Source organism: Cricetulus griseus, chromosome 2 (genome assembly GCF_003668045.3).
Source record: "Cricetulus griseus strain 17A/GY chromosome 2, alternate assembly CriGri-PICRH-1.0, whole genome shotgun sequence".
NCBI lineage: Eukaryota > Metazoa > Chordata > Mammalia > Rodentia > Cricetidae > Cricetulus > Cricetulus griseus.
The window spans coordinates 86,988,983-87,012,913 of NC_048595.1; the positions used below are offsets into that span (position 1 = coordinate 86,988,983).

General features: G+C 41.1%; 1 protein-coding gene and 1 non-coding gene across 3 annotated transcripts in view; both read left to right on the plus strand.

The window, feature by feature from the left end:
• The window catches only part of Tmem245 (transmembrane protein 245), a 79,339-nt gene that overhangs the window by 50,861 nt on the left and 4,547 nt on the right, over positions 1-23,931 (plus strand). For both annotated transcript variants that reach the window (XM_027403052.2, XM_035439873.1), the window contains 5 exons: positions 4,089-4,211; positions 4,348-4,493; positions 13,481-13,581; positions 15,670-15,844; positions 22,689-22,883. In XM_027403052.2, the coding sequence (XP_027258853.1) occupies positions 4,089-4,211; positions 4,348-4,493; positions 13,481-13,581; positions 15,670-15,844; positions 22,689-22,883 (740 nt within the window). The remainder of the gene's footprint in view (positions 1-4,088; positions 4,212-4,347; positions 4,494-13,480; positions 13,582-15,669; positions 15,845-22,688; positions 22,884-23,931) is intronic.
• On the plus strand, positions 7,258-7,338 carry Mir32 (microRNA mir-32). The gene has a single exon (NR_105205.1). It is a non-coding gene; the product is annotated as a microRNA mir-32 (primary transcript).

A 23,931-nucleotide genomic window follows, 5' to 3' on the forward strand; every position in this document is an offset into this window, starting at 1 on the left:
GCATACCTTCAGAATACTGAAAGTTTATTGAACAATATTATAAATCACATTCTTGAGAGATCACTGCCTCTCTCTTCAGAACTAAAGAACTTTTTGAAACAGCCTATTAAAATTTCTTTAAAAAATGAGATTTTTTTTTTTAAAGGGGGAATTCAGATTTTGTATCCAGTGAAAGCTCTCAGAGTTGTTCCTTAAGGTGTCACTGTATTTTTGAGGAAGTGTCTACCTGGTAGCAAGTCTGTTGCATGTTTTTTTTTCCCCCACTCACTCACAGCTATGCCTTTCCTCTGAGCTTACTGTTTCCTCATGGAGTCCATCTCTTCTCTCAGCTTTTACTTGGGTTCCGGGGATCTAAGCTGGTCTACGCACTCTATTCACCAAGCCATCTCCTCATCCCTAGTTTATGACAAGTACTGTGCTAGATGCTTTATAAATATTTTCTAATTTACTCCTCAAGTTCCTAAGAAGCTGATGAAACTGCTCTTGTTTTAGTAACAGACTCAGTGATAGTAAGCAGTTAACATTTATATTCAGTTTTCCTTTTCTTTGCTTCAGGGACCAGGTTCTTGTATAGCATGTGTGATCTTTTAGAACATGTTTGGTCCTCAGGGAATCTCTGGATCTCATTTCACACTTTTCTGTCTGTGTTTCATCCTTTGCTTTATTTGTTTTTTTGAGGCATGGTCTCTTTTGTAGCCCTGGCTGGCTTCACACTGAAAGAGATCTGCCCTCTTATGTCTCCTGAGTGCTAGGATCAAAGGTTTGCTCTATACACCCAGTTTTCGTTTCTTTTCTGATTTTTTTTTTTTTTTTGGCAAGTTCCTCAGATTCCCCCTAGGGTATTTCAGAACACATGGAGCTTCCCCTACATTCAGATTCCTCCTAGTTTATTGTTTTCACCCTTATTGGATACTTTAGTATATTTTATCTTTTTCAATTTGGATGCTCAGTCTTTCTGAATGAATGTAATTTTAAAGGCTTATTTATTTTTATTGTATATGTATGAGTGTTTTCCCTGCAAGCATGTATGTGGTGCCTGTGGAAGTCAGGAGAGGGCATCAGGTCCTTTGGAACTGGAGTTACAGATGGTTATGAGCCACCATGTGGGTGCTGTGACCCGAACCTGGGTTCTCTATAAGAGTAGTCAGTTTTCTTTTGTTGTTGTTGTTGTTGTTGTTTTTGAGACAGAGTTTCTCTGTGTAAGATCTCTGGCTGTCCTGGAACTCGCCAGGCTGGCCTAGAACTCACAGAGATCTGCCTACTTCTGCCTCCCGAATGGTGACAATAAAGGTGTGCACCACCATTGCTCTGCTCGAAGCCAGTGGTCTTAATTGCTGAGCCATTTCTCCAGGTCCCCTCACTAGATTTTAATTCTTTATCACTACTTTAGGTTATAGCCTGGTGTTAGATTGTCAACTAAACTAATGAAAAGAGGCGTATTACAGCTTGCCTTTTTATTTTTGTGGTTAAAAGAACAGTGGTAGAGCTGAAACAGTATATTGAGACCTCCTGGTGCAATTCCTTTCCTGGAAGTGTAGATCAGGGAGATGAACCAGAAAAGGTCAGTGGAACTCATGTAACCCATGTCTCTGGGCTCCTAGACTGACAGGGAGATAACTCCCATCTTTGCAGGAAAGAGTTTGTCTTAGAATTTCTATTGCTGTGAAGAGACACCATGACCACAGCAATTCTTATAAAGGAAAACATTTAATTTTTTAAATTAATAAAATTTAATTAATTTGGGGCTGGCTTACAATTTCAGAGGTTTAGTCCATTATCATCATGGTGGGACATGGAAGCATGCAAACAGACATGGTGCTGGAGAAGTACCTGTGAGTTCTACATCTTGATCCTCAGGGAACAGGAAGTGAAGTGTATATCACTGAATGTAGCTTGAAAAGAGGAGACCTCAAAGCCTATCTCCACAGTGTCACACTTCCTTCAACAAGGCCACACCCACTTTAACAAAGCCACACCTCCTAATAGTCCCACTCCCTATGGGGACCATTTTCTTTCAAACCACCGCAGAGATACTTTCTTATTTTAACCCTTGCATCCCTGCAGTATTGTATTTTTCTACTTTTTTAAGCTGCTGCTTTGTGCTTCTTGGATTCCATAGCAGGTGAGCTCCGAAGTACCCAAGAAGCCAAAAGAGAGCCAGGGATGATTGTATGTCAGTAGACTTGAGGAGGGGAGGGTAAAGCAGGAGGATGCTGAGGACCTTGTTCATTCTAACTGCCTGCTGTGACCAGGTTGCTTAACTGATTGTGAGTCTCCTCTGGCCTCATGGCCAGGGACTCAGTTTTAGGCATCCTTTTGGTTATGTTGCCTCTGTGGATTAAATTAATGCCAGGCGTGGGTCATGTTTGGTATTTTAGAGTTGGGATGCATTTTTGCTTCTTTGAATTAGTTGCATTTTTCTGAGTTTTGTGGGCTTCTTCCTGATCCTGCCTATGCTGATACCATCCTTTCCAAGTCTAGTGATTAAACTAAAGTTCTTCTTTGATGATTGGGTTAACATTCCAGAACTGTCCTCTCTAGTTGATCTCTTTCATGTAAAAATGGTTACTGGGCTGTTGTTGGAGACTATCAGTCTACAATTGCTGTATTCATTTAATTTCTTAAGAATTACAGGAGGGTGTTTTCTATTTCTGTGACTCAGAAACTATGTAAATTTTTTTATTAAAAATTCCAGAGTGACTGAGGCCCCCAGAAGGATGCTTGCCAAATCACAAATGCAGGCATTGTCTCTTAGAATCAGTGGCTTTGTTCATTCATTCTTTATCCCACAAGGTCAAACAGTTAATCATGCATATTTTTGTAGGCATAACGAAGTATTTTCAAAGTTTTTTTGTAAGGAGTTTTTGTAAATGAAGCTTGTCTGTTGAATTCTCTTAGGAAGACTGAACTGAGGCTTGCATGACATTCTGAGTGCAACAGAATGTCCTTTATAATTGGTGTGTTTGAGGTGGGAAAGGAATGGACAGGCCTCACATAGACTGCATGTCGTAACTTGAGCATGTGACAGGACCAGAGCTGCTGTCTTAAAAAGGCACCAAAGTGGAATGCAGATGTCAGGGTTACCGTCCCAGCTACATACAGCAGACCTCTGTGATTGAGTTCATATGTCTGTGAAGTTGAGATAAAGCCCTTCACGTTGCTTCCCTCACAGCTGGATTTTTGCTCCCATGTTTTTTTTATCAGGAGGAAGAACCTACTTGGGAAGAATAGAACAGCCATTGTAAGGGGTTTTAGTTGACAAGGGACAAGAAATGAAAATATGGAGGTGTGATGAGACAAAGACATCTTTCTTGAATCATATGTTGCATCTAACATACGCACAACTATCTTAATAACTAGTTCTCATGAGTTTATAAGTAATAGATGAACTGAGTAGTGTCAGTCGGTCCCAGGAAAGGCTCTGTCATTGATGCTTTTGAATAATACATTATATTTATAGTTGAATCTGAGTTGGAGATGGTAAGGGTAGAGGACCAACACTAATATAATGAGTGACCTGCACTTACAACCCTCCAAAATAGAGAGTATAGTCACATATTATTCTGTAGACATACATATATGTTCTGTCTTTTACAGTTAAGGGTTGTGGAATATATAAAAATTCTGTGTTTTAAAAACAGCATAAGAGAAGTTGGGTATGGTGGTGTACACCTTTAATCCCAGCACTCAGGAGGCAGAGGCAGGTGGATGTCTGTGAGTTCAAGGCCAGGTTGATGTACAAAGCAAGTTCCAGGACAGCCTGGGCTGTTATACAGAGAAACCCTGTCTTGGAAAACCAAAGCAAAACAAACAAACAAAAACCAGCATAATACAATAAAATATAATAAAATATCTCTGATAGTTGCCTAGTGTTGTTTGGAGTGGATTCACTGTAACTACTTAGCCATTTTCTTTACTATTGAATATAGATGTTTCTGGTTGCTTTTTTTTTTAACCTTTAAGGTAAGCACAGTTTTTTTACCTTTTCATTTATTGCTAACAAGACAGTGCACTAAAAGCACACTAGATGGCTGTAGCTACTTCCTTCGTGAGGATTAGTTTTGACCCCAGCTGTCCTTCTCCCTCAGATTTTGGAGTCCCTGTGGATTGTTATGAGCCGGAATGTGAGCTTGCTGTTTACCACTGTTACCACATTGCTGACCATCCTCTTCTACAGTGGCACTGCCCTTCTCAATTTCGTGCTTTCCCTGGTATGTACATCTTGATAGCACACACTGTATTTCCTTGTGCATTGCAGTGTGTTTCTGGGCTCTGTATTTGTGCATGTGTGTCTTCTATACGTTTCCAAATGTGATCTTTTAAGAGATACTGTCCTTTGTTTTGCAGATAATTTTCCTGACCACACTGTTTTATCTGTTAAGTTCCAGTGATGAGTACTACAAGCCAGTGAAGTGGGTGATAAGCCTGACACCACTGTCTCAGCCAGGTCCTTCTTCTAATATTATTGGCCAGTCTGTGGAAGAAGCTATCAGGTAGGGACAAGGCTTATGCTGTTTTTGCTCCTTTGTAAGCTTTCTGTGACATCCCAGTTACTTTCCTTGTACTTTACAGAAATGGTCAGTGTTGAACTAGTGAAGGATGTTGATGTTTTCAAGACCCATGTCTCACTTTAAGAAAGTCCTAGAAACTGTGCATGTGCTTTGAGGAAAAGTTCCAAGGAGTTTGCCACTCCACTCTGCTGCCTGTGGTTTACAAAGACATATGTCTGTCTAAAGATGGGCTTTTCATCAACAGGCTCTTAGTCCGGATGCCATCATCATGTCACTTGATCAGGAGCACCCCTATCTTCCATCACACAGTCTTCACCTCCTTGGCAGAACCCCCATCTTCTGCACACAGTCTTCACATCCTTAGGACCCTTTTCTCAGGAGTTCTAGCTTGGATCTAGGCTGTGGGTAGATGACTTTCCTGCCTCTTCTCTTTGTTCCAAGCTGTGCCCTCTTCAGGGATAAGATGGCTATTAGAAATGCAGTGTTTAGTTATCTCTAAGTCTCTGCATTGTATCTGGCCAAAAACGTCCATGAAGCCTGCCTTTAGAATTCATGTATTGCAGGCTCAGTTTCTAATAGATTCTTCCATTTATCACCCCTTGGGCTCCTTGGTGCTTCTTTTTCCCTCTATTTTTGGTAAGGTTTTGCCATTTTCGGCCTAGGCCTCTTTAGCCACTTTCCTTGCCCTATGTCTCATTGCTTAGTAGGAGGACAATATAGTCTTATTTTTGTGGATACCTAACTACTTGAAGTGTAAATAGTTGTGCCACCCATCAGACCCTTCTTTCTACTAAGGAGTAGACAAACATTATGAAAAATGCAGTTTATTCCGTAAATGTTCAGTGACACCAAGTCGTTAGCTAAGTGGTCTTAAACTCAGTTACATAGTAGAATCTTCGACATTTCTGTTTCTACATAGTTCCAAAAGGTGTCATTCTTTGGAACTAGTCATCCACAGGTACCGTGAACTGACCTGGAAGTCCTGTCTGAGTTCTCCTAGCTACCTTTCCACTGTACTCATGGAACAGCTAGTGAGAACAGCTAGTGATCTTTGGAAGCCCTCAGTTATATTGCAGAAAAGTTTGTTGACTCCTAAAGTATATCATGCCTGGAGATGCCACCAGCTTTCCTTTATTCCTGCTTGCGAAGCTTGGGGAAGGTCTTCTTCAATATTCCCTCTTTGATTGAATTGGTGTAGTTTGGCTTTTTTTTTTTTTTTTTTTTTTTTTTTTTTCATCACTAGAAGTCTAGTGCACTATATTGATCCACAGAGCTACATGTCATTTGGCATTTTGAAAAATTGCTCTTATTACCTGTCTGGGACCTTTGAGTGTCCGTGCAGACATCATATAGAGATTCCATGTTGGGAGTGTATTACCTAACACTGCAACTTTCAAAGTGGTTGTTAGAGAAATAGTTTTAACAACGCTTCCGAGTCTGTGTGCCTCTGGCATCCTTATTGGATGAATAAAATGATGAAAATTTCAGCAATAGGCTATCTTTTGTTTATCTGCTTAAAAAATACTTTTGCAAATATTCTTCTACCAAAAGGAAAACAAACAAAAAACCCAAAATAACCCTTCTCTCTCCCCAGTAGCATAAGCCATTGAAATAGCCCTTTCAAAGGCTGGCGCCAGTCCTTTCGTTAGTATGACTGAGGCCAAACTGTATGGGAGACAGGTGCATTGCCCAGGAAGAGCTTTTAAAGACCAGCAGTGCTCTAGCTTTCTTCAGGAGCCTCCATTGGCACCCTTGTTCCCACAGAAGCTTTGCCTTCCTCCACTTACAATTCTGGAATGTTCTTATGTGGCTTTCTCAGAGAAAGCAACTTTCTGACTGACACTGAGTTGCTTAATTTTATACAGGATACTTCCGCACTCTCCATACCCCTGTCTCTCTCTTGTCTTTTTGAAACTGGCTATTGCTTTGTCACTCAGGCTGGCTTTGAGCTTGATATCCTCCCCTCTCTATCTCTGATTCCTGAGTAGCATGTTGGGTTTCATCATTTAGTGAGGGGGGGGGGGAGGAATTAGTGTCAGCACTGTTGTGTCTCAGGTCTGAAAGGTGGGCTTAAATCTTGGGCAGCCCATTTTCAGCTGTAACTAAGTGGGCTTTTGCAGGCTCCTATGTGCTGTTTCTTTACAAGCTTATAACAAAGACTCAACAGGTTCAGGCTCTGCATGGACTCCTGTCAGGTGTCTTTAGGAGGGAAAATGTCAGTGAGCCATTTCTAAGAGCCCAAGTAAGAATTTTTATTCTGAAGGATTATTCAAGTGGGTATATAATTCTTTGTGGGTAAAGATTAAAAAGAAGAATAGGTAAATGATTAAGAAAATTGCAGTGTAGTAAATGCACAGTGACACCAATTTTATAAATAGTCATCAGTGTATGGTCAAGTGAAAAATCATTAAATTAATTTTATATGATACTTTAATGAATTACAAGTGGAATGAGATTAGTGGCTCATTGCATGATAGGCAGAAGTGTATCCCGGGAACTTTGCCCTCTGAACTGTGTGGTTCATTTGTGATCACCGTGGCCTTGACATTTGGATCTTTATCATTTTAATTCTAAATCCATGTTCCTTCAACTTGAGTCACTTCTCATTGAGTTTTCATTTCATCGCGGGTTTTTGAGTTTGTGGCATGCATCCTGGATCCCCAACCATTTTCCTCCCTTTAGCAGCATGCTGTCTCCTGAATGCACACATCACACCCTTCTCCCCGATGCTCCCATTTTGCTTGCTCTGGTGGAGATATTGCACATTACTAAGTTGCATGTTGTCACGGCCTCAGTGCAATTTAGTGTGTGTGATATTTTCACGTGAGTGCATGCACGGGTATGGCTCTTGCTTGCTGGGATTACAGCTTTTCCGTGCTGGAGGGTGGAACTCCTGGTGATGAATTAAATGTGAGATTTGATTCAGAGAATGGACATCTTCTACCTCTTCCCCCAATTCTGAAAGTGAAAGTGTTCTTTTTTTAGTTAGTGTTATTCCTTAAGTAAATTGATGCTTCCAGTTTCAAATTTTAATGAATTGCCAACTGAACAAAATTCTCATAGATTTAAAGTTGTAAATAATACATGTTTAGAGTAAAATGTGCAACAATGAATATAAAGTCATTTTATATATTTGTTTATTTTTGGGGGGGGCTTTTTTGAGACAGAGTTTCTCTGTGAAACCCTGGCTGTTCTGAAACTTGCTCTGTAGACCAGGCTGTCCTTGAATTCACAGAGATCTGCTTGTCTCTGAGTGCTGGGATTAAAGGCTTGTGCTACTGCCCTCCAGCTACAGTTATTTTTTTTCAGAAGTGTTTTTAAGCTGGATGTGGTGGCATGTGCCTGTAATCCTATCATTTGGGAGGCTGAGGCAGGGGAATTGTTATAAGTTCTATCCTGGTTTGAACTACATAGTGAGTTTAAGATTAGTTTTGAGATTAGTTTGAGCTACATAGCAAGACCAAAGAAAATCTCAAAAAAAAAAAAGGGTGGAATATTTTTATTTGAGATGTCATAGCACTGATATAAAGAGACAGAATTTCTTATTCATATTTGGGGAAATTAAATTATCTGGAACAAATAATGCCTCTTAACTGAGTGATTAAAGGTTAGTGTTATATATTTAAATGTTTATTAGGTTCAAAGGAAAATAGCCTTTCTTGTATGTGGTTTCTCATTGTGATACTTGCTGCATGTGTTTTGTTCAGCTTAAAATAAAAATTTTTGGTACAGATGTCTACTATTATTTATTTAGTTGAAACCTTTTAAAAAGCTTAAGCATTAATCATTCATAACCAGTAAGGATACAAAATGTATATTGTAATATTAGTTATATAAAAGTTCTGAATGAATGTATGTTACTACTGCCAGAGTCTTCAGATGGTGTCCAGAGTTGGACACTTCTGTCTGTGACTCTCAGCTGTGACTCTCAGCTGTTCCTTGTGCAGCTCTGCTTCCCAGGACTGCTCCGCAGCCTCTGGGGCCAAGTTCACAGCCATGACCTTGACTCTCACACTGGAAATCTGTTGTTGCTAGATTTGTGTGCATTGACTGTGGAGCCAGTCTCTGAGGCAAGTGAAGCTGGAGACGGGGAAGTAGGGTGGTGATGTAATAGAGGTTAGGTGTACAGGTGCATACTAGGAGATACCCTGCATTTGCTTGCAGACTGTCAGACTATTGTCTTAAAGTAGATAATGCAATAAAGCAAGACAGGAAGTTTTGAATTTCCCTCTTACCTCTTTATATGTTTAACCTGTAGTCTATTAATTGTACAATAGCACTGCCTCTTAAATATAATTGTATGTTCTAATTAAAATATTTTTTTAGAAATACATTGATGATTATCTGAGTTGTTGAAAAATGGATCAATAGACTGGCTACATTTAGGATTGACTCGGACCTTCAATTTGTTAAAACTAAAATTTCTGCTTCACAGTATATGAATTGGAAGAAATGGTGATACACCAGTGATCGAGGGCCCTGGTGCCATCCTCAGTCAGAATGTTACACTCTGTTTCTTGCTGCTTATTGCCCTCCACTGGTTTATTCTCTATTTGAGGCACACTGTATTACATTGAGGGTAGAGTTCCCATGGGAGGATGGTAGCTAAGGTGGAGCATCCAAAGTGGATGCTTCCTGAAGAATTATAGTTTGCTCTTCTTTCTGTTTGATTTTTAGAGCCAAAGGGTGGAAGTAATGTACAAGACATGTGGAGTAGGTGGGGAGGGATTTTGGACTTGACTCATTTTCTGTTTTCTTTCTTAGATGTGTGCTTGCTACTTGTCTGTGGTGTGTGTTGCTCCAAGTACATAGCACTTCTGAGCTGTGGTTTGTCTTTCTCTGTCTACAATTTGCTTCAGGTTTCATTTCAATAGCAGGTTGACTAATCAGAGTTGTATTGTCTTTTTCTGCTTCACTTTAGAAAAATGATGACTTCCCATTGGTTAGGAATGGGAGAGGGCTCACAGCTGAGACAGAGTGTGTGAATGAGGCAGGAGACACACATCTTTATTGTGACTCAGTACAAATATTCTTAGCCTTATTAGGGAAAAGCAAAGGGGCAGAGGAAAGGAAGGCTGGCTGTGCACAATTTTTGGAGCTTCTCTTCCACAGCTATGTTTGTGTACATGGAGCATAGCTGGACTGGAGTACTATGTCCTGCCTTTGGGAAGTGAGGTTTGTAGCTATGGTGTCTGTGTTTAATGATGAAAAGTATGAAGAGGGAAGTGGTCTTGTTAGAAAAGACACCTCAATGGCTGCTGTCAGTTTCTTCTTCGTTGGTAGCTGAACTGTCAGAAGAGGGGAGAAACGCGTCTAGCATGTCCTGGATTTGATTCTTTGTTTGTTTGTTTGTTTTTCTTTTGGTTTTTCAAGACAGGGTTTTTCTGTGTCTTTGGAGGCTGTCCTAGAACTAGCTCTTGTAGACCAGGCTGGTCTTGAACTCACAGAGATCCACCTGCCTCTGCCTCCTGAGTACTGGAATTAAAGGCGTGTGTCACCAACACTGGTGTTGGATTCGATTCTTGTCGACTGCTGAGTGCTAGGAATGCCTGGAGACACAGTTAATGAAAGAGTTCCCAGAATGCTTAAAAAAATCACCAGGGATAAAACAGTCCTAGAAGGTTGAGCACAAGCAACAACCCTTTCCCTAAAATGGGCGGGGTGGTGGGGGGAGGGGGAGAGGAAGTGCTTAAGACTGAAGGGAAACTGGGTAGCACATGATCATTAGGGTGGTGGCCATGATGCAGACTTTGTTTCAACCTTTTTGGAGGGTGTTTGGTAATGGTGAGCAGTGTAGAAGGGAATGCCTGTTGACACTTTGACATCACAGAGCACAGAAGTTACACAGTTGTGGTTAAGAACTGCCACAAGTCTGAGTCTGATGGTTTGAAAGAGATTGGATGATGTGTATCATACTGGTTTTCCTTGATAACAATGTAAACGTGCACACTGCATTTGGCTATCCAAAGAAGACATGGATTAATTTGCACCAATAAGGGAAAGAAATGATTTTTCATTATAAACTTTGTTGTTACAGTATGGAATCAACTAGCCCATTTAACTGTATTGTGCACAATTGTGTGCAGTTCATTAGTTAGTGCCAGATAAGCTTTTCTTTGATTAGGATAACAAATTATTATCAGTCTTTGAGTGTATGTGTGAGTGAGTGTGTGTGTGAGGGGGGGGTGTACATGTATGTGCCTTATACATATTCTTCACAAGCTTTACTGTTGAGCTATATCCCCTCGTGTTCATGAAATATGCTATATCAGATAGTACATGTCTGTGTGCAGCTCTAGGCTGTACTTCAGATTTTGTTTTTCTGGGCTGTGGTATCTGGTCATTGATGGGTACTCGTGATGGTTTAATTGTAAATGCATTGTGATTATTTTTAAATGCTAATGTTTGAACCTGGGGCCTCATGTGCTTGATGAGTGTTTTACCCCTGAGCTGTATGCCCACTTCCCAGCTTCTGAATTTGGGAGATGAGTGAGGATAAGTTTAGCATTACAGGTTCATGTTCATTTAACCTTTACTTTACAGTTTAAATAAAAAGTTGTATTTGCTTTGTGTTGGTAGTATACCAAATTGTTATGAACTCAGTATTTTAAAAACACAAATTTTTTATCTTGGGAGGCCAGAAGTCCTAAAATGAAGATAGGGGCAGGGCTTGGTCTTTTTGGATGGTGCAAGAAAGATCTGAGGGCATTAAAATGTTCTCTCTCCTAGTAAGTTCCTAGAGTGTGCTGCTCTGCTGCCTGTTAATTCATACATGCCAGGTCCTGAGCAAACCAGTTCAGGCAGCAGATTATTTTGTCCCTCAGTAGGCTGTAGAATATGCTTGGTAACTGTGAACAATGTGTAGTGCAAGTGCTTAGGGCCCACAGATGAGCTAAAAGTTGCTGTAATGACTGTTCCATACAACCCCCGTTCAGGTGGGAGGAAAGAGGCTGTGCTCGTCCACAAGTGGTCTGTTTCAGGTTGAGCTGGTGTTGGGGCCTCAGTTGAGATACTTTACTGCATACTTGGTGCCAACTTAGTTTTACTGTGAAAACTTGTAAGGCCACATGTACACCTGTTCACACTGGCCCTTCTCTAATTCTAATCAAGCCCCGCTTCCCCTCACAGCAGTAGCTGATGTGGTTATTTGGCCTGCCCAACTCCTTGTCTTGTGGTCTCTGATAATGCTGGCACCCTGGTGATTTGCTACCACAAAAATGATTCCATGCCCTCTTTGGCTGATGTATCATTGTCCTCAGGTCTTTTGAGAACACAGCCTGTTTCCTCTTCCTCTCCATGCTTGCCCCCTTGAGGGTGTCCTTTCCCTTCCTGTAGTTGGAGTGCTGCACTTTATGCCTGCTAACCCTTGTCTCTTATTTCTACCTCCTCCCAGATGTTTGCATTGTTCTTTGAACTCACCTTTCCAGGCCAGATACTCTCCCTTTCTTTCTTCTCTCCTTAACCATGTTTCAGTTCTTTCCCTTTCATTTTTTTTTCTTGGACACTTCAGTTTCTTTGTTTCCTATGGGGTGACTCCTCTCCTTCTGTCTTTTTGATAAATTTAAATCTGGGTCTTTGCTGTGAGTCACATGCCACATTTTTGAATGACACCATTAGTAAAGGTAGCAATGGTTTTACAGATGGGGAACTATTCTTAACACCATGTCTCAGAGCCTTAGTAGATGACAGAGTCACCAGACTGCTGATCTAGCCTTTACTCTGGGAACCTCCCTCCTGGAGTCTTTGTAGAAAGCCTTCACTTTCTTCTGTGTGCAGTGTCACCTTTGCTGTCACCATCCTCTTTTTCAGTGACGGCTTTACCGTCTTGTGAATGTCCGTCCCTACAGAGCCCAGGGCTCTGTGGTTCTGTGGTACCTGAGGTTACTTGAGGCTGCTGCCTTTTCCACACAGGGCTGCCTTATTCTCTTCCAACGGAAAAGCAGAAATGAAGCACCCTCATGCACCATATGAAGATTTAACAACAGGATCTATGCCTATTTTCACTCCATGTATTTTCCTGCCTGGTTTTACCCTGTAGTTAGTAACAGTGCATCTCCCAGATGACTTACATTATTTAATACCAGAAGTTACTGTGTAATCTTGGTTGCATAGAGAAATGTGTGAAAATGCTGTCAAAAGGAAAATTGTCAGAGTTTAAGGTAGACTATTCCTCACTCCTCTCTGGCCCTTCCCTTTCTCCTTCTGTTACTTTCCCTTCTCTCTCCCCCCATTGCCCTTCTGCACTCCATCTTACCCTTCTTTCCCTTCTGTTCTGGGCCTTGAAACCAGGACCTGGTGTGGAGTGTGCAAACATTGCTCTACCACTGAGCTATACTCCCAACCTCACTTGTTTTTTCTGAATGTGGACTGGATGAAGCTTGGATTTCTTAGGACTAAATTCTGTCTTTAGACACATGCTATTTATACTTATGAAATATAATTGTTACCCAGATAATATATGCTTTAGAAGTGGAAAGTTGGCCTGGCAGCCTTCAATATCAGCACTCAGGAGACAGGGGCAGGCAGATCTCTTAGTTCAAGGCCAGCCTGGTCTACAGAGTGAGTTCCAGGATAATTAGGCCTACACAGAGAAACCCTGTCTCAAAAAGCAAAGCAAAAAAAAAAGTTGTTCTGGGTTTGTAGCTCAGTTGAGTGCTTGTTTAGCATGCATGAGGCCCTGAATTTGAATTTGACACTGCTCCTGCCTCCAGGAGTGGAAAGGTGGTGAGTTATTCCAGTGAATAAACTATTTGAGGATGTGTTGTTTACCTATCTACTCGTCAGAGAGATATGTAAAGAGCAGCTTAGAAACTCGGGTTCCAGTGTTGTAATAAAGTAAATAGCATTCTCAGAGATGGGCTGTTGCCAGATTTGGAATTTGTTGCCAGAAACCCAGAGGTGATGACTTTTCTGAACCGTAATATGATCCCGGGATTACTTACCTTTCCTTTTCTCTTTGGGTCTTCTAGAGGGGTATTTGATGCTTCCCTCAAAATGGCTGGCTTCTATGGATTGTACACCTGGCTGACCCACACTATATTTGGCATCAATATTGTCTTCATACCATCAGGTAACAACTATATACAGAACTCCCTGGCTGTCTAGTTAAGCCAAGAGCTGCTTACATTAGAGCTGCCTTCTTCCTTAGAGTTAAGATAGCCAGCCTGGTGGCTGGAGGTCTCATCTCATCATGGAGATCAGCATGTCTGCAATGTGCTTGTCTCCTGCTCTAGCCTCAGTATCTGGAACCATACATATTGCATAGAAAGTCATGTGCAAGTGTTTGAATGAGTAAATGTCCTAGCACTTTGTACAACACTGGGCACATAGTTGGCATTCAACAAATTAATTGAACTGGTTGGCAGGCAGTGAGCAGTTTGCTGTCTTATAACTTTGCCCCATGAGGTATTCCAACCCAGAGGCAGGATGAGTGTGTCTGGGTGAACATAAGCAGCTGTGCCTGTTGTGATCTGTTCTAAGAGCAGTGTCTTCATTCTATAAGCACCACTTAGGCAAATGACAAGCTTGTTCCTTTTCCTTTGTTGCTTCAGAACCCCCCTCCCACTTTTTCTTCTATTTTTGTCATTGTTCTTAAATATCCCTTCCTGCCTTCCACATTTACCTCTGCCGTCTCTCTTCTACTTTCATTCATTCCTCCTCATATTTCCATAGTTCATTCATGTTTTTTCCCACTTAGCTGTCTAGTAAGCCACCCTCTGATTGTCATGGACTCTGAGACCACACAAAGCTATTGTATAATCATCTTGAGGCAGGCAGGAAAGGTGATAGATAGATGAACAGTAGTTTTTCAAGGTCACTCAAAGGGTTAATGCTTGAGCCAGAAGAAGAATCCACATCTGTGAGACTCTTTGTCTGAAAGGAGCCAAAGAGAGGAGAGTGCTTGGACTGTTTTGGAACAGTGCAGGCTTGAAGTAAAGTCCTCTACTTACAGGACTTTGTTATATCTAGTTACCTTTTTTTTTTTTTAAGTAGCAAAGTAAAGAAATAAGAATTCAACCTGAGATTTATTTAGGTTTGACTTGAGGGTCAGGACATTTTGGTAAATGTTATACAGGTATATTTATAGGACTCGATTTTAGCAGCAGGACAATAAGATTTGACACTTAAGAATAACATAAACTGGGACTGGAGACATGGCTCAGGTTTTAAGAGCACTGACTGCTCTTCCAGAAGACCCAGGCTCAATTCCTAGTACCCATATAGCAGTTTGCAGCTGTCTGTTAAGTCCTGTTTCAGGGGATCTGACACCCTCACATAGACACAACAACAATGCAGAGAAAAAAAATAAGTCATTTAGAAAAGAACACAAGCTAGACACATTAGAAAATTTTATAACAACTTTTAAGATAATGAACTGTTAGCTTGGCAGTGGTGGTGCACACCTTTAATCCCAGCACTCAGGAGGCAGAGGAGGCTGAGGCAGGTGGATCTCTTGTGAGTTCGAGGCCAGCCTGGTCTATAGAGGAAGTTCCAGGACAGCCAGGGCAACATCTTGATCTCCCCCCCCCCCAAACCCCCCCCCCCAAACCCATAGTGAACTGTTGCTTAACTAGAAAGTCTAGTTATACAGGCTCTACTAGTTCTCTAAAACTGTAGCCTGTGTTCATTTACTTGTTCGATGGATTTTTGATTTTTTGTTTCGTGTGTGTGTGTGTGTGTGTGTGTGTGTGTGTGTGTGTGTGTGTGTGTGTTTCTTTCAGGAAAGGGTTTCTCAGTGTACCCCAGCTTTCCTGAAACTCACTTTGTAGATCAGGCTAGCCTGGAACTCACAGAAATCCTCCTGTCTCTACCTCCCAGGTGCTGAGATCAAAGGCATGAGCTACCATTGCCCAGCTGTTTGGGTGGCTTTTTTAAGATGATTATTTTTATTTTATGTGTGTGACACCATGTTTGCATGCATGGGTGTATGTATTTGCATTACATGTGTGCAGTGACTGCAGAGACCAAAAAAGCATGTCAGATCCTTTGGAACTGGAGTTACAGTGACTGTGATTGCCATGTGGGTGTTGGGAACCAAAGATGGGTCTCCAACTGCAATGGGCAGTTTTTAGGGAGGGAAAGGTAGTGCTTGGGTTCTCCTGCTTTGGTACTGTTTTGTCGGTGACTCTGATTTGCTTTTCTTTTACTCTTGTATTAGCTTTGGCAGCAATCCTTGGAGCGGTGCCATTTCTGGGGACATATTGGGCAGCAGTACCTGCCGTTCTAGACCTGTGGCTGACACAAGGGTTAGGATGTAAGGCCATCTTGCTCCTGGTCTTTCATCTCTTGCCAACATACTTCGTAGACACTGCAATCTACTCTGACATATCAGGGTAAGTGTTCTTATAGGGCATTTAGTTTGGGGAGAGATGGGAAAGGACTACAGGCAGAATTTTTCAGTTGGATAGTTTTGTGATCCCCTGACAATGAAATTTGGATGTAGAATAATGTTGCTATGATAGGATTGTGATTGTTATTTTGTAAGGTTTATAAAATCTCAAATTAAAATAAAATTATGCATAGTTCTGTTTTGTTTTTCGTGGCATTTAGCCTAGGAAAGAAACATTATCAGGCATACCTAAAATATTTTAAATATAGTAAAGAGTTAGTAGTTATTTCAGTGCTGCTTTGCCTTTGGAGAAAATGATTATGCAATTGTATGTCTACAGATTCCAACGTAAGGTGAATCTCAGCATGCTCTAACGTCTGTGCTCTTTTGAGATACTGTGTATAGTTCATGAGGAACACAGCTTCACCTTAAAACTAGTCTAACTTTGATGGTATGATGAAGATCTACCTTTCTAGGTTTTGATACCTGTATAGAGATTACATCTAGTCTTCAAGCAGGTTGTCACTTACACATGTATCCAGATTCGCATTGTTCATTAGAATCTCAGACCCAACCAAGTGGATTTATACCTGTGACTTAGAATATAGCCTACGAAACCCACCCAAAACAGTTAATGCATTTATTATCTTCATTATTATGATGATTATTGTTTTGAGAAAGGATCTCACTGTGTAGCTCAGCTAGAACTCTCAGTTCACAGTCCCTAGCCTCAGCTTCCTAAATTCTGTAGTTCAGTTGAGGCTCACATCTGGCCTCATTCTGTGTACTGTTAGTGGGGTTGAGTGCCTGTGGTATGGGCAATGGGGTATTGAAAAACATACTAGGGATGATGTTGCACACATTTAGTCCCATCTCTTAGGATGCAGAGGCAGATGGATGATCTCTGTGAGTTCAAAGTCAGCTTGGGTTACATAGCCAGTTCAAGGCCATCCAGGGCTACAACGTGACATTCTTGTCCCCAAAACAAAAAACTTAAAGGCCAGTGGGACAGGGCCTCAAATTCTAGAAACAGCTATCTTCAGCTATTTTAAATTTTCTTGAATTAAGTTATATGGTGACTTATTTCCTCTCAAATAAGTTAGAAATAGTCTAGAACAGTGCAGAAACCCCACTGAACCAGAGTGAATGAACCAGGCAACCCCAAGCTATCCTATAGTGGAATTTATATGCCTCCCCTTTGAGAGGGAAAAGTAAAATTGCCAAAAATATCATCCAGGTCTGTGATCCCCAGAATTCAGGAATCAGAGTCATGAGGATTGCCAGTTGGAGGCCCACTTGAGCTACATAACAAAATCCTATTTCAGCATGAAAAATACCCTGACGCTGGAGAATTGTCTTCATGGTTAAGTGTATTCTTTTTCCAAAGGACCTGAGTGATTCCCAGCATCCACATTGGACAGCTCACAACTGTCTGTATTTGCAGTTCTAGGGAATCCAAGATCCTCTTCTGGCATGCAGTCGTGCAACACATACACAGAAATAAAAATCTCCTGCCAAGCAAACAAACAAAAAAACTCCAACAAAAACAAAGCCTGTCTTAGTGGTGCGCACTTATAAGCCCAGCACTTGAGAGGCATAGGCAGGAAAGTAAATTTCAAAGCCATTTATTTTACATTGCAAGCTGCAGGCCAGTTGGGGCAACAGGGTGAGACCCTGCTTCAAAGCACCCAACCACAGAATCAGTACTGTGGTCAACTGATGTTTTAAAAATTGAGGTTTAAACAGTATATGATGTATACTTGTGCTCCATATATTTAAACTTTGCTGTAAATTGTTTATATTAAGGATTATAGTTGTAATTTAAGGTTTATATATGTGATTTTCTCATAACAAATGCTTTATTTGATCAGTTATTGGGAAATGAAAAGTTTGGTGTATATTATATATTTTAATAATTTATTTTCATTTTGTGTGCATTGGTCTTTTGCCTGTGTGAATATCTGTGTGAGGGTGTGAGATCTTGGAGTTACAAACAGTTGTGAGCTGCCATGTGGGTGCTGGGATTTGAACCTGGGTCCTCTGGGAGAGCAGTCAGTACTCTTAACTGCTGAGCCATCTCTCCATCCCTAAATTATATACATAATATATATATTTCTTTTAATTATTTTGTGTGTGTGTGTGTGTGAGAGAGAGAGACATTTTATTAGAAAGGGGAGGGAGGGAGAAGGAAAGAGAAGAGGTACAGAGACACAGAGAGAGGACAGAAGAGAAGAGGGAGATAGGAGTAGAGAGAGAGAAGAGCCAGAAAGAGAGCAAGAGACTGTAAGTAAGGGGGGGGGTTGTCTTTTAAAGGGTCCTTTACACCTGCAGACTAGTACTCATGGAACCCTGGGCTGACCAGAATACTGCCTGAGTGCATTCTATCAGGTGACAGGGGCAGGCCAGCATAATGCCTGAATCTTTATATTTCTACCTTTACTTGTTATTAAAAAGGTGAGGAGTTAGGCGTGGCATGTTAGGGAATAAGAGTGTTGAGTTCTCAAGACTACTTCCTACTGACCTGGGGGGTGTTGATCATTTTGGGGAGACCTGAGAACACTGGGGTGCTGCCACATCCTGGGGTAACTGTCATCACAGTTCAGGCTGTATGGAACTCTCTGGTGCCACTTAGACCTAGCAGGATGTTGGCAGAGCAGAGTACAAAGTTAAGTTTAGGAAAAAAAATTTGTCTTAGGTGCTGGTACTTGAGGGGAAGAGGATCATAAGATGAGGGAGAGGTTCCCAAGGGGTCCCAAGATGAGAGAAGGGAGTCCCGGGACCAGGGAAGGTTGAATAATATTTATCAGGAGTGAATCTGACCTGTTTGGGTGGGTCCAATTTGGCTCCTTGGAACTTACAAGAATTCTTTGAGTTTGCAAAAACAAATTTTAGATACATTAGCAGTATACTCATATCAGAAACAATTTGGTTAAAAGCATTAACACTTTTAAAACTGACAGATATCTTTAGCAAATGAAAAGCACCTTAATTTTGAGCTTGCAGTTATGATTATATAGTGGTATAGTGTGGTGTTTAGTTCCCTGTATTGAGTAATTAAGATTTTAAACAGTAACATAAGGAGAGAGAGCAATCTGGAACATGTTTCATTTTTTTAAATGTCTCAACTCACTTTGTCATCACGTAGGCCTTTTTATCCTCAGACCTTTATAACTTTAATCCATACACCTTACATTACCATCTTAGACCTTCCATTCTCAGACATTTACACCTTACATTCTCAGACCTTCATAACTTGCATTTATCCACCTTGTTAGACCTTTCCATCCTCAGACCTTTGTAACTTACATTTTCAGACCTTCATACACCTTACACTTTTTCCTATTTTCCCATAGATAAACCCTAAAATACCTGTTCCTGAAATCTGTTTTGTGACAGTTAGAGCCTTGGCTGTTGTTTTAAGCTGGCAAAGCTTCCAGTCGTCAAAAGCATCAGAGTTCTTGAGAAGGATAAAATTTTACCTAAGTTAATGACTAAAGAATAACAGAGACTTACTAGTTGGCTGCATGGAAAGCCACCCCCAGGTCCTCCACAGTTGTTGAGGTCAGAAGCTTTAAGGACACCTGCCTTATGCTGATAGCATGAGACCTGTGGATTAGGTTCTTTAGAAAGACTTGCCTACTGTTGACCCAAGCAAAGTGGAGAAAGTAGTTTCTACTGTCTTCTTGTCTACGGTCTGAAGAGTCCTTTGCACAGTTGAGGTGGAAGGCAGGATTGCTCAGTGGCTAGCATTGCCACTTTTGTGGGTGGAGTTTCTTCAGTGTCTACCAGTCTTCTTGGAGGAAATGGAGTGGGGCAAGCAGTTTTCCTGTCTCTCTTAAGGAAAACTTTTTAATAAAACATTTTAAATGCCATATTCTCTAGATCTCTGAGCATTTGAGGACTGTCTGTCTGTTTAGTATATTTCAGCAGACAAAATTTGGCTTTAGTTACTTGCCTTAAACACATAGGTGACTAAGTAAGGCTTTATCCCTATAATTAATAAATCTGTATTTAGTATGGCTACAATGACATTAGTGCAGAATCTGTCTGCAGAACTCAAAGTAAGCTGTGAAGGGATATTTTACTCAGCCCTCTAGCATGACTGTAACTGGTTTTAACTTAGTAGGTTAGATTTAAACCTCTAAAGAACAAAGAAGTAGAAAAAAAATATCCCCTTTTGTAATAGAAGCTTAACCTCTGTAAATAGCTTACAGGAAGGACTGAGTGGTATAAATACTTTGTTAATTTGAAAAAGATCTGTATAACCTTAAACTTTATCATCAGTTAAAAATACATATCAATTTAAAAATAAAATTTTGTCTTTAAATATACATAACAATTTAGAAATATTTGAGACTTAGCATAGTTGAATTTAAGTTACATGTAGAGTTAGCTTGCATTTTTTTAAACAGTAGCTATATGTACATATACATAGATATATTAAATAGGACTGGGTAAAAGTAAGCAGCAGAGTGTGATCTTTGATTTGCATGTTGCAGCAAACAGACTGGATATTTAAAGATACAGAGTAGACCTAAATAACTGCCAGTGACAAGAAAGGATATCCACTGCGGATGGAACAGGCAAGGTTTTTGCATGAAATGTGTCCCCTACCGGGCCTGGAAAGGCACACCATTCCACAAACAAGCCATGCACAAAAGAGGCAGTGAAAGAAGAAATTAAGAGACAAAAAATAAAAGCCAAAAGGTAAATGAATTATGTCTATCAGCAGGGTTTGTCAGCAGAAGCTGGCTAGGCTGTCCCTCTGCCTAGGCTGAGGGAAAGGAGTAACCCCCAAAGTGGGCAGACCTACAGCTAGGCCACGTGGTCAAGATGACTGCTTTCAAAAACATGTTCCCAGCCAACAGAAGTTAAAAAACTGTCACAGTGTTCCGAGCAGATGCTGCCTCAGGTCAGGCCACTGTGAGCCGCTGGCATCTGCACAGAGCAAAACCATTATAGAAGGGCAGCAGAGACAGGACAAACAGGAGAGTGAGAGACATTTTGAACAGGAGCATAAGAGGTCTAGTGAAACAGGACACTCCCAGGTGGAAGGAGATTCCCACCCTGAGACAGGCTTGTGAGAGGTGGCAGGACGCCCCTGTAGCAGGCAGGGGAGTTTTAGCATGCCAGGAAGAGGAGGGAGACAGACAAGTGAAAAAGAGCAGAGGCCACACTAACAACTAGGGATCACTGGTAGAATTTAGGCACATGGTTTGATATGGGGGCCCAGCTTCCATGAGAGAGGCAGAGAAGATCCAAAGCCTATAATCTCCAGTGACCAAGAGACTAAGGGAGGATCAGATGGGAAAGGCACAGGCTGATTTTGTGATCCGTTGAGCACAAATCAGGGACCAGGGCTCCCAGAGCCTGAGAGACACGTGGTCACCCAGTACTGGGATTTTTGACCAGGCCAGAAAGGCAAAAGACCACAGTCTCGATATGGGCAGAGGTAGAGAAAGGGACAGGTTTACCAGACCTGGCAGTGGTGGATGGAAGAATCTAGAGATCCTTAGTTGTAAAAGTGACTGAGTGGAAGGTTACAGGGTCCCAGCATATCTCAGACTGCCACAGGCAGGAGCAAATGCTAGGAAAACCTGCTGAGTTACGTGCATCAAAATGTTGTTCTTTTGCTCCAAATGGTGTAGGATAAAGTTGGAAGGGGGTCCTGGCAGATTCCCTGGCTGGTGAGGGTGACTGAGGTGGGGGACAAACACACCAGGCAGACAGAGCTTGAGTGAGAAGTTTTATTAGAAAGGGGAGGGAGAGAAAAGGAATGAGAAAATAGGTGAAGAGACATAGAGACACAGAGAGGACAGAAGAGGGAGACAGGAGCAGAGAGAAGAGCTGGAAAGAGAGCAGAAAGAGCAGAAAGAGAGCAAAAGCCCTAAATTATATTTTTAAACTTTTATTTAAAAGCCCTCCTTCCCCCACTTAAAAGAATTTCTGATAACAATTTTCTTCAAACATATTGTTTAGGGAAAGTCTACCTGCCATATATGTGCCACTGCTATAAATCTCTTTTTGAAAGAAGGAAGAGAACTAAATTATAAACATTATGTTTTTGTTTCCTGAAGGCTGGCTTACCAGTGTGGGTTTGCTAACTGTAATATATTATCAAACATCCTTGCTGCGTCTTTAAGTATTTACCCTCCTTAAAATGTTCCACTCATTTGTGTTATTTAAAAACTATATAAACAAACAGACCATGATCATTCTTCATCCCTTTTACGTCAGAGGTCAGGGCTTATCTATACTGTGCTGCTTTATCTGCCTCATTCCATCCCATCAAGCCAGTGATGCCATGATAAGCTGCGGGACAGTTGTGACGCCTGTGAAATAAAAGTCTTGGGCTTTGTTGACAGATGCTTTCCTTATGTGGCCTTTTATTACACCTGTGGTAACCATATTTTTAGAAGGTTGCCAAAGGTCTAAACTGAGGAGTATTGCTGTTACTATTTTCGACAACTGTAATTATTGTTTTATTAAAGAAGCCATAGTTAACTGAATGCATACTAAATTGTACTCAATATTATCCTTAGAGGAAGTAAACCTTAGCAGGTATCTTAGACAACCAGCAGGAATTGTCTTCAGGAAGCCATGTGGAATGGGTAAAAACTACCTGATAACAGCTAGTTCTGTAACTCATGGGTACATACGCAAGAAAATCCTGTGTCTCAATATTATTACAATGTTCTTGATTCTGCATTGACGTAGTCTAAACAAAGATAGTAGTGGAATAAAGCCTGAAATATTAGAAAACCAACATTGTGTTAGAAAGTACTTGGGATTTACTCCACAGCTGGTACTCATTAGAAGTCCCTGAACCAGTGTGCTCTTTGTTCCAGAGGAGGCCATCCTTACCTGACTGGCTTAGCGGTGGCTGGTGGAGCATACTACCTGGGCCTGGAAGGAGCAATAATTGGGCCCATACTACTCTGCATACTTGTGGTTGCTTCCAATATCTACAGTGCCATGCTAGTGAGCCCTACGAATTCATTACCCACACCAAATCAGACACCGTGGCCTGCTCAGCCTCAGCGGTGAGTTCAGCATCTGGATGGTAACCATATGTAAACATAGACTGCCCTGTATGTTTTCAGTGATTACCTGCATCTAGACTTGTCAGGGTAAAAGTCTCTGAGCACTCACTATTCATTCACCATATTTCCATTAGTCCTCACGTTTTCTAATGCATTGTTGACATTAGATATTCCGATTATTGATATTCTGGCTGTAGTCACTTTCAGAATAGTTTTGAACATGGTCTAAAGTATACTGTGTACTCTTGAGACAGACCTTGTGTGGACAGTGTTTTTATTCGAATACTTACCTTTTGTTTGCTTGTTTGTTTTTTCAGTCAGGGTGTTTCTGTGTAGCTTTGTAGCCTTTCCTGGCACTCACTCTGTATACAAGGCTGGCATCAAACTCACAGAGATCTACCTGCCTCTTCCTCCTGAGTGCTGGCATTAAAGGCATGTGCTAGCACCACCCAGCTTCACTCTTTCTTTTTCATTGTTGTCTGGTGTACCTGTGTGTGAATATACAGTCTCATTTTTCAGTGCAATATTGAAAGGCATCAGATAACTGTCATTTTATGGTTGTTAGAAGACAGGGTTCTGTTAGTTACATCCTGGTGACTGTGAATTGTGTTTCACATGCTTGTATATCTAAAAGTGGAATGTCCGCTGTTTAATGTTAAAAACTTGGCAAAGCAGATGGACGGTGGTGGCACATGCTTCTTATCCCAGAACAAGGGAGGCAGAGGCAGGTGAATCTCTGTGAATTCAAGGCCAGCCTGGTCCACAGAGTGAGTTCCAGGACAGGCTCCAAAACTACACAGAGAAACTCTGTCTGGAAAAAACAAAAAAACAAAAAAACAACAACAAAAAAAACCCAAAACCAAAAAACTTGCAAAGTAAGCCAAGTGTGTTGGCTCATACCTGTAACCCCAACATTGGAAGGCAGAGGCAGGCTAATTATCAGTTTTGAGTACTCTGACAGCAGCTTAGGCAACATAGTGAGACTGTTCCAGAACCAAACAATGAAAACCTTACAAAATGTATTTTTTTCTGTAAAATATGCAGACAT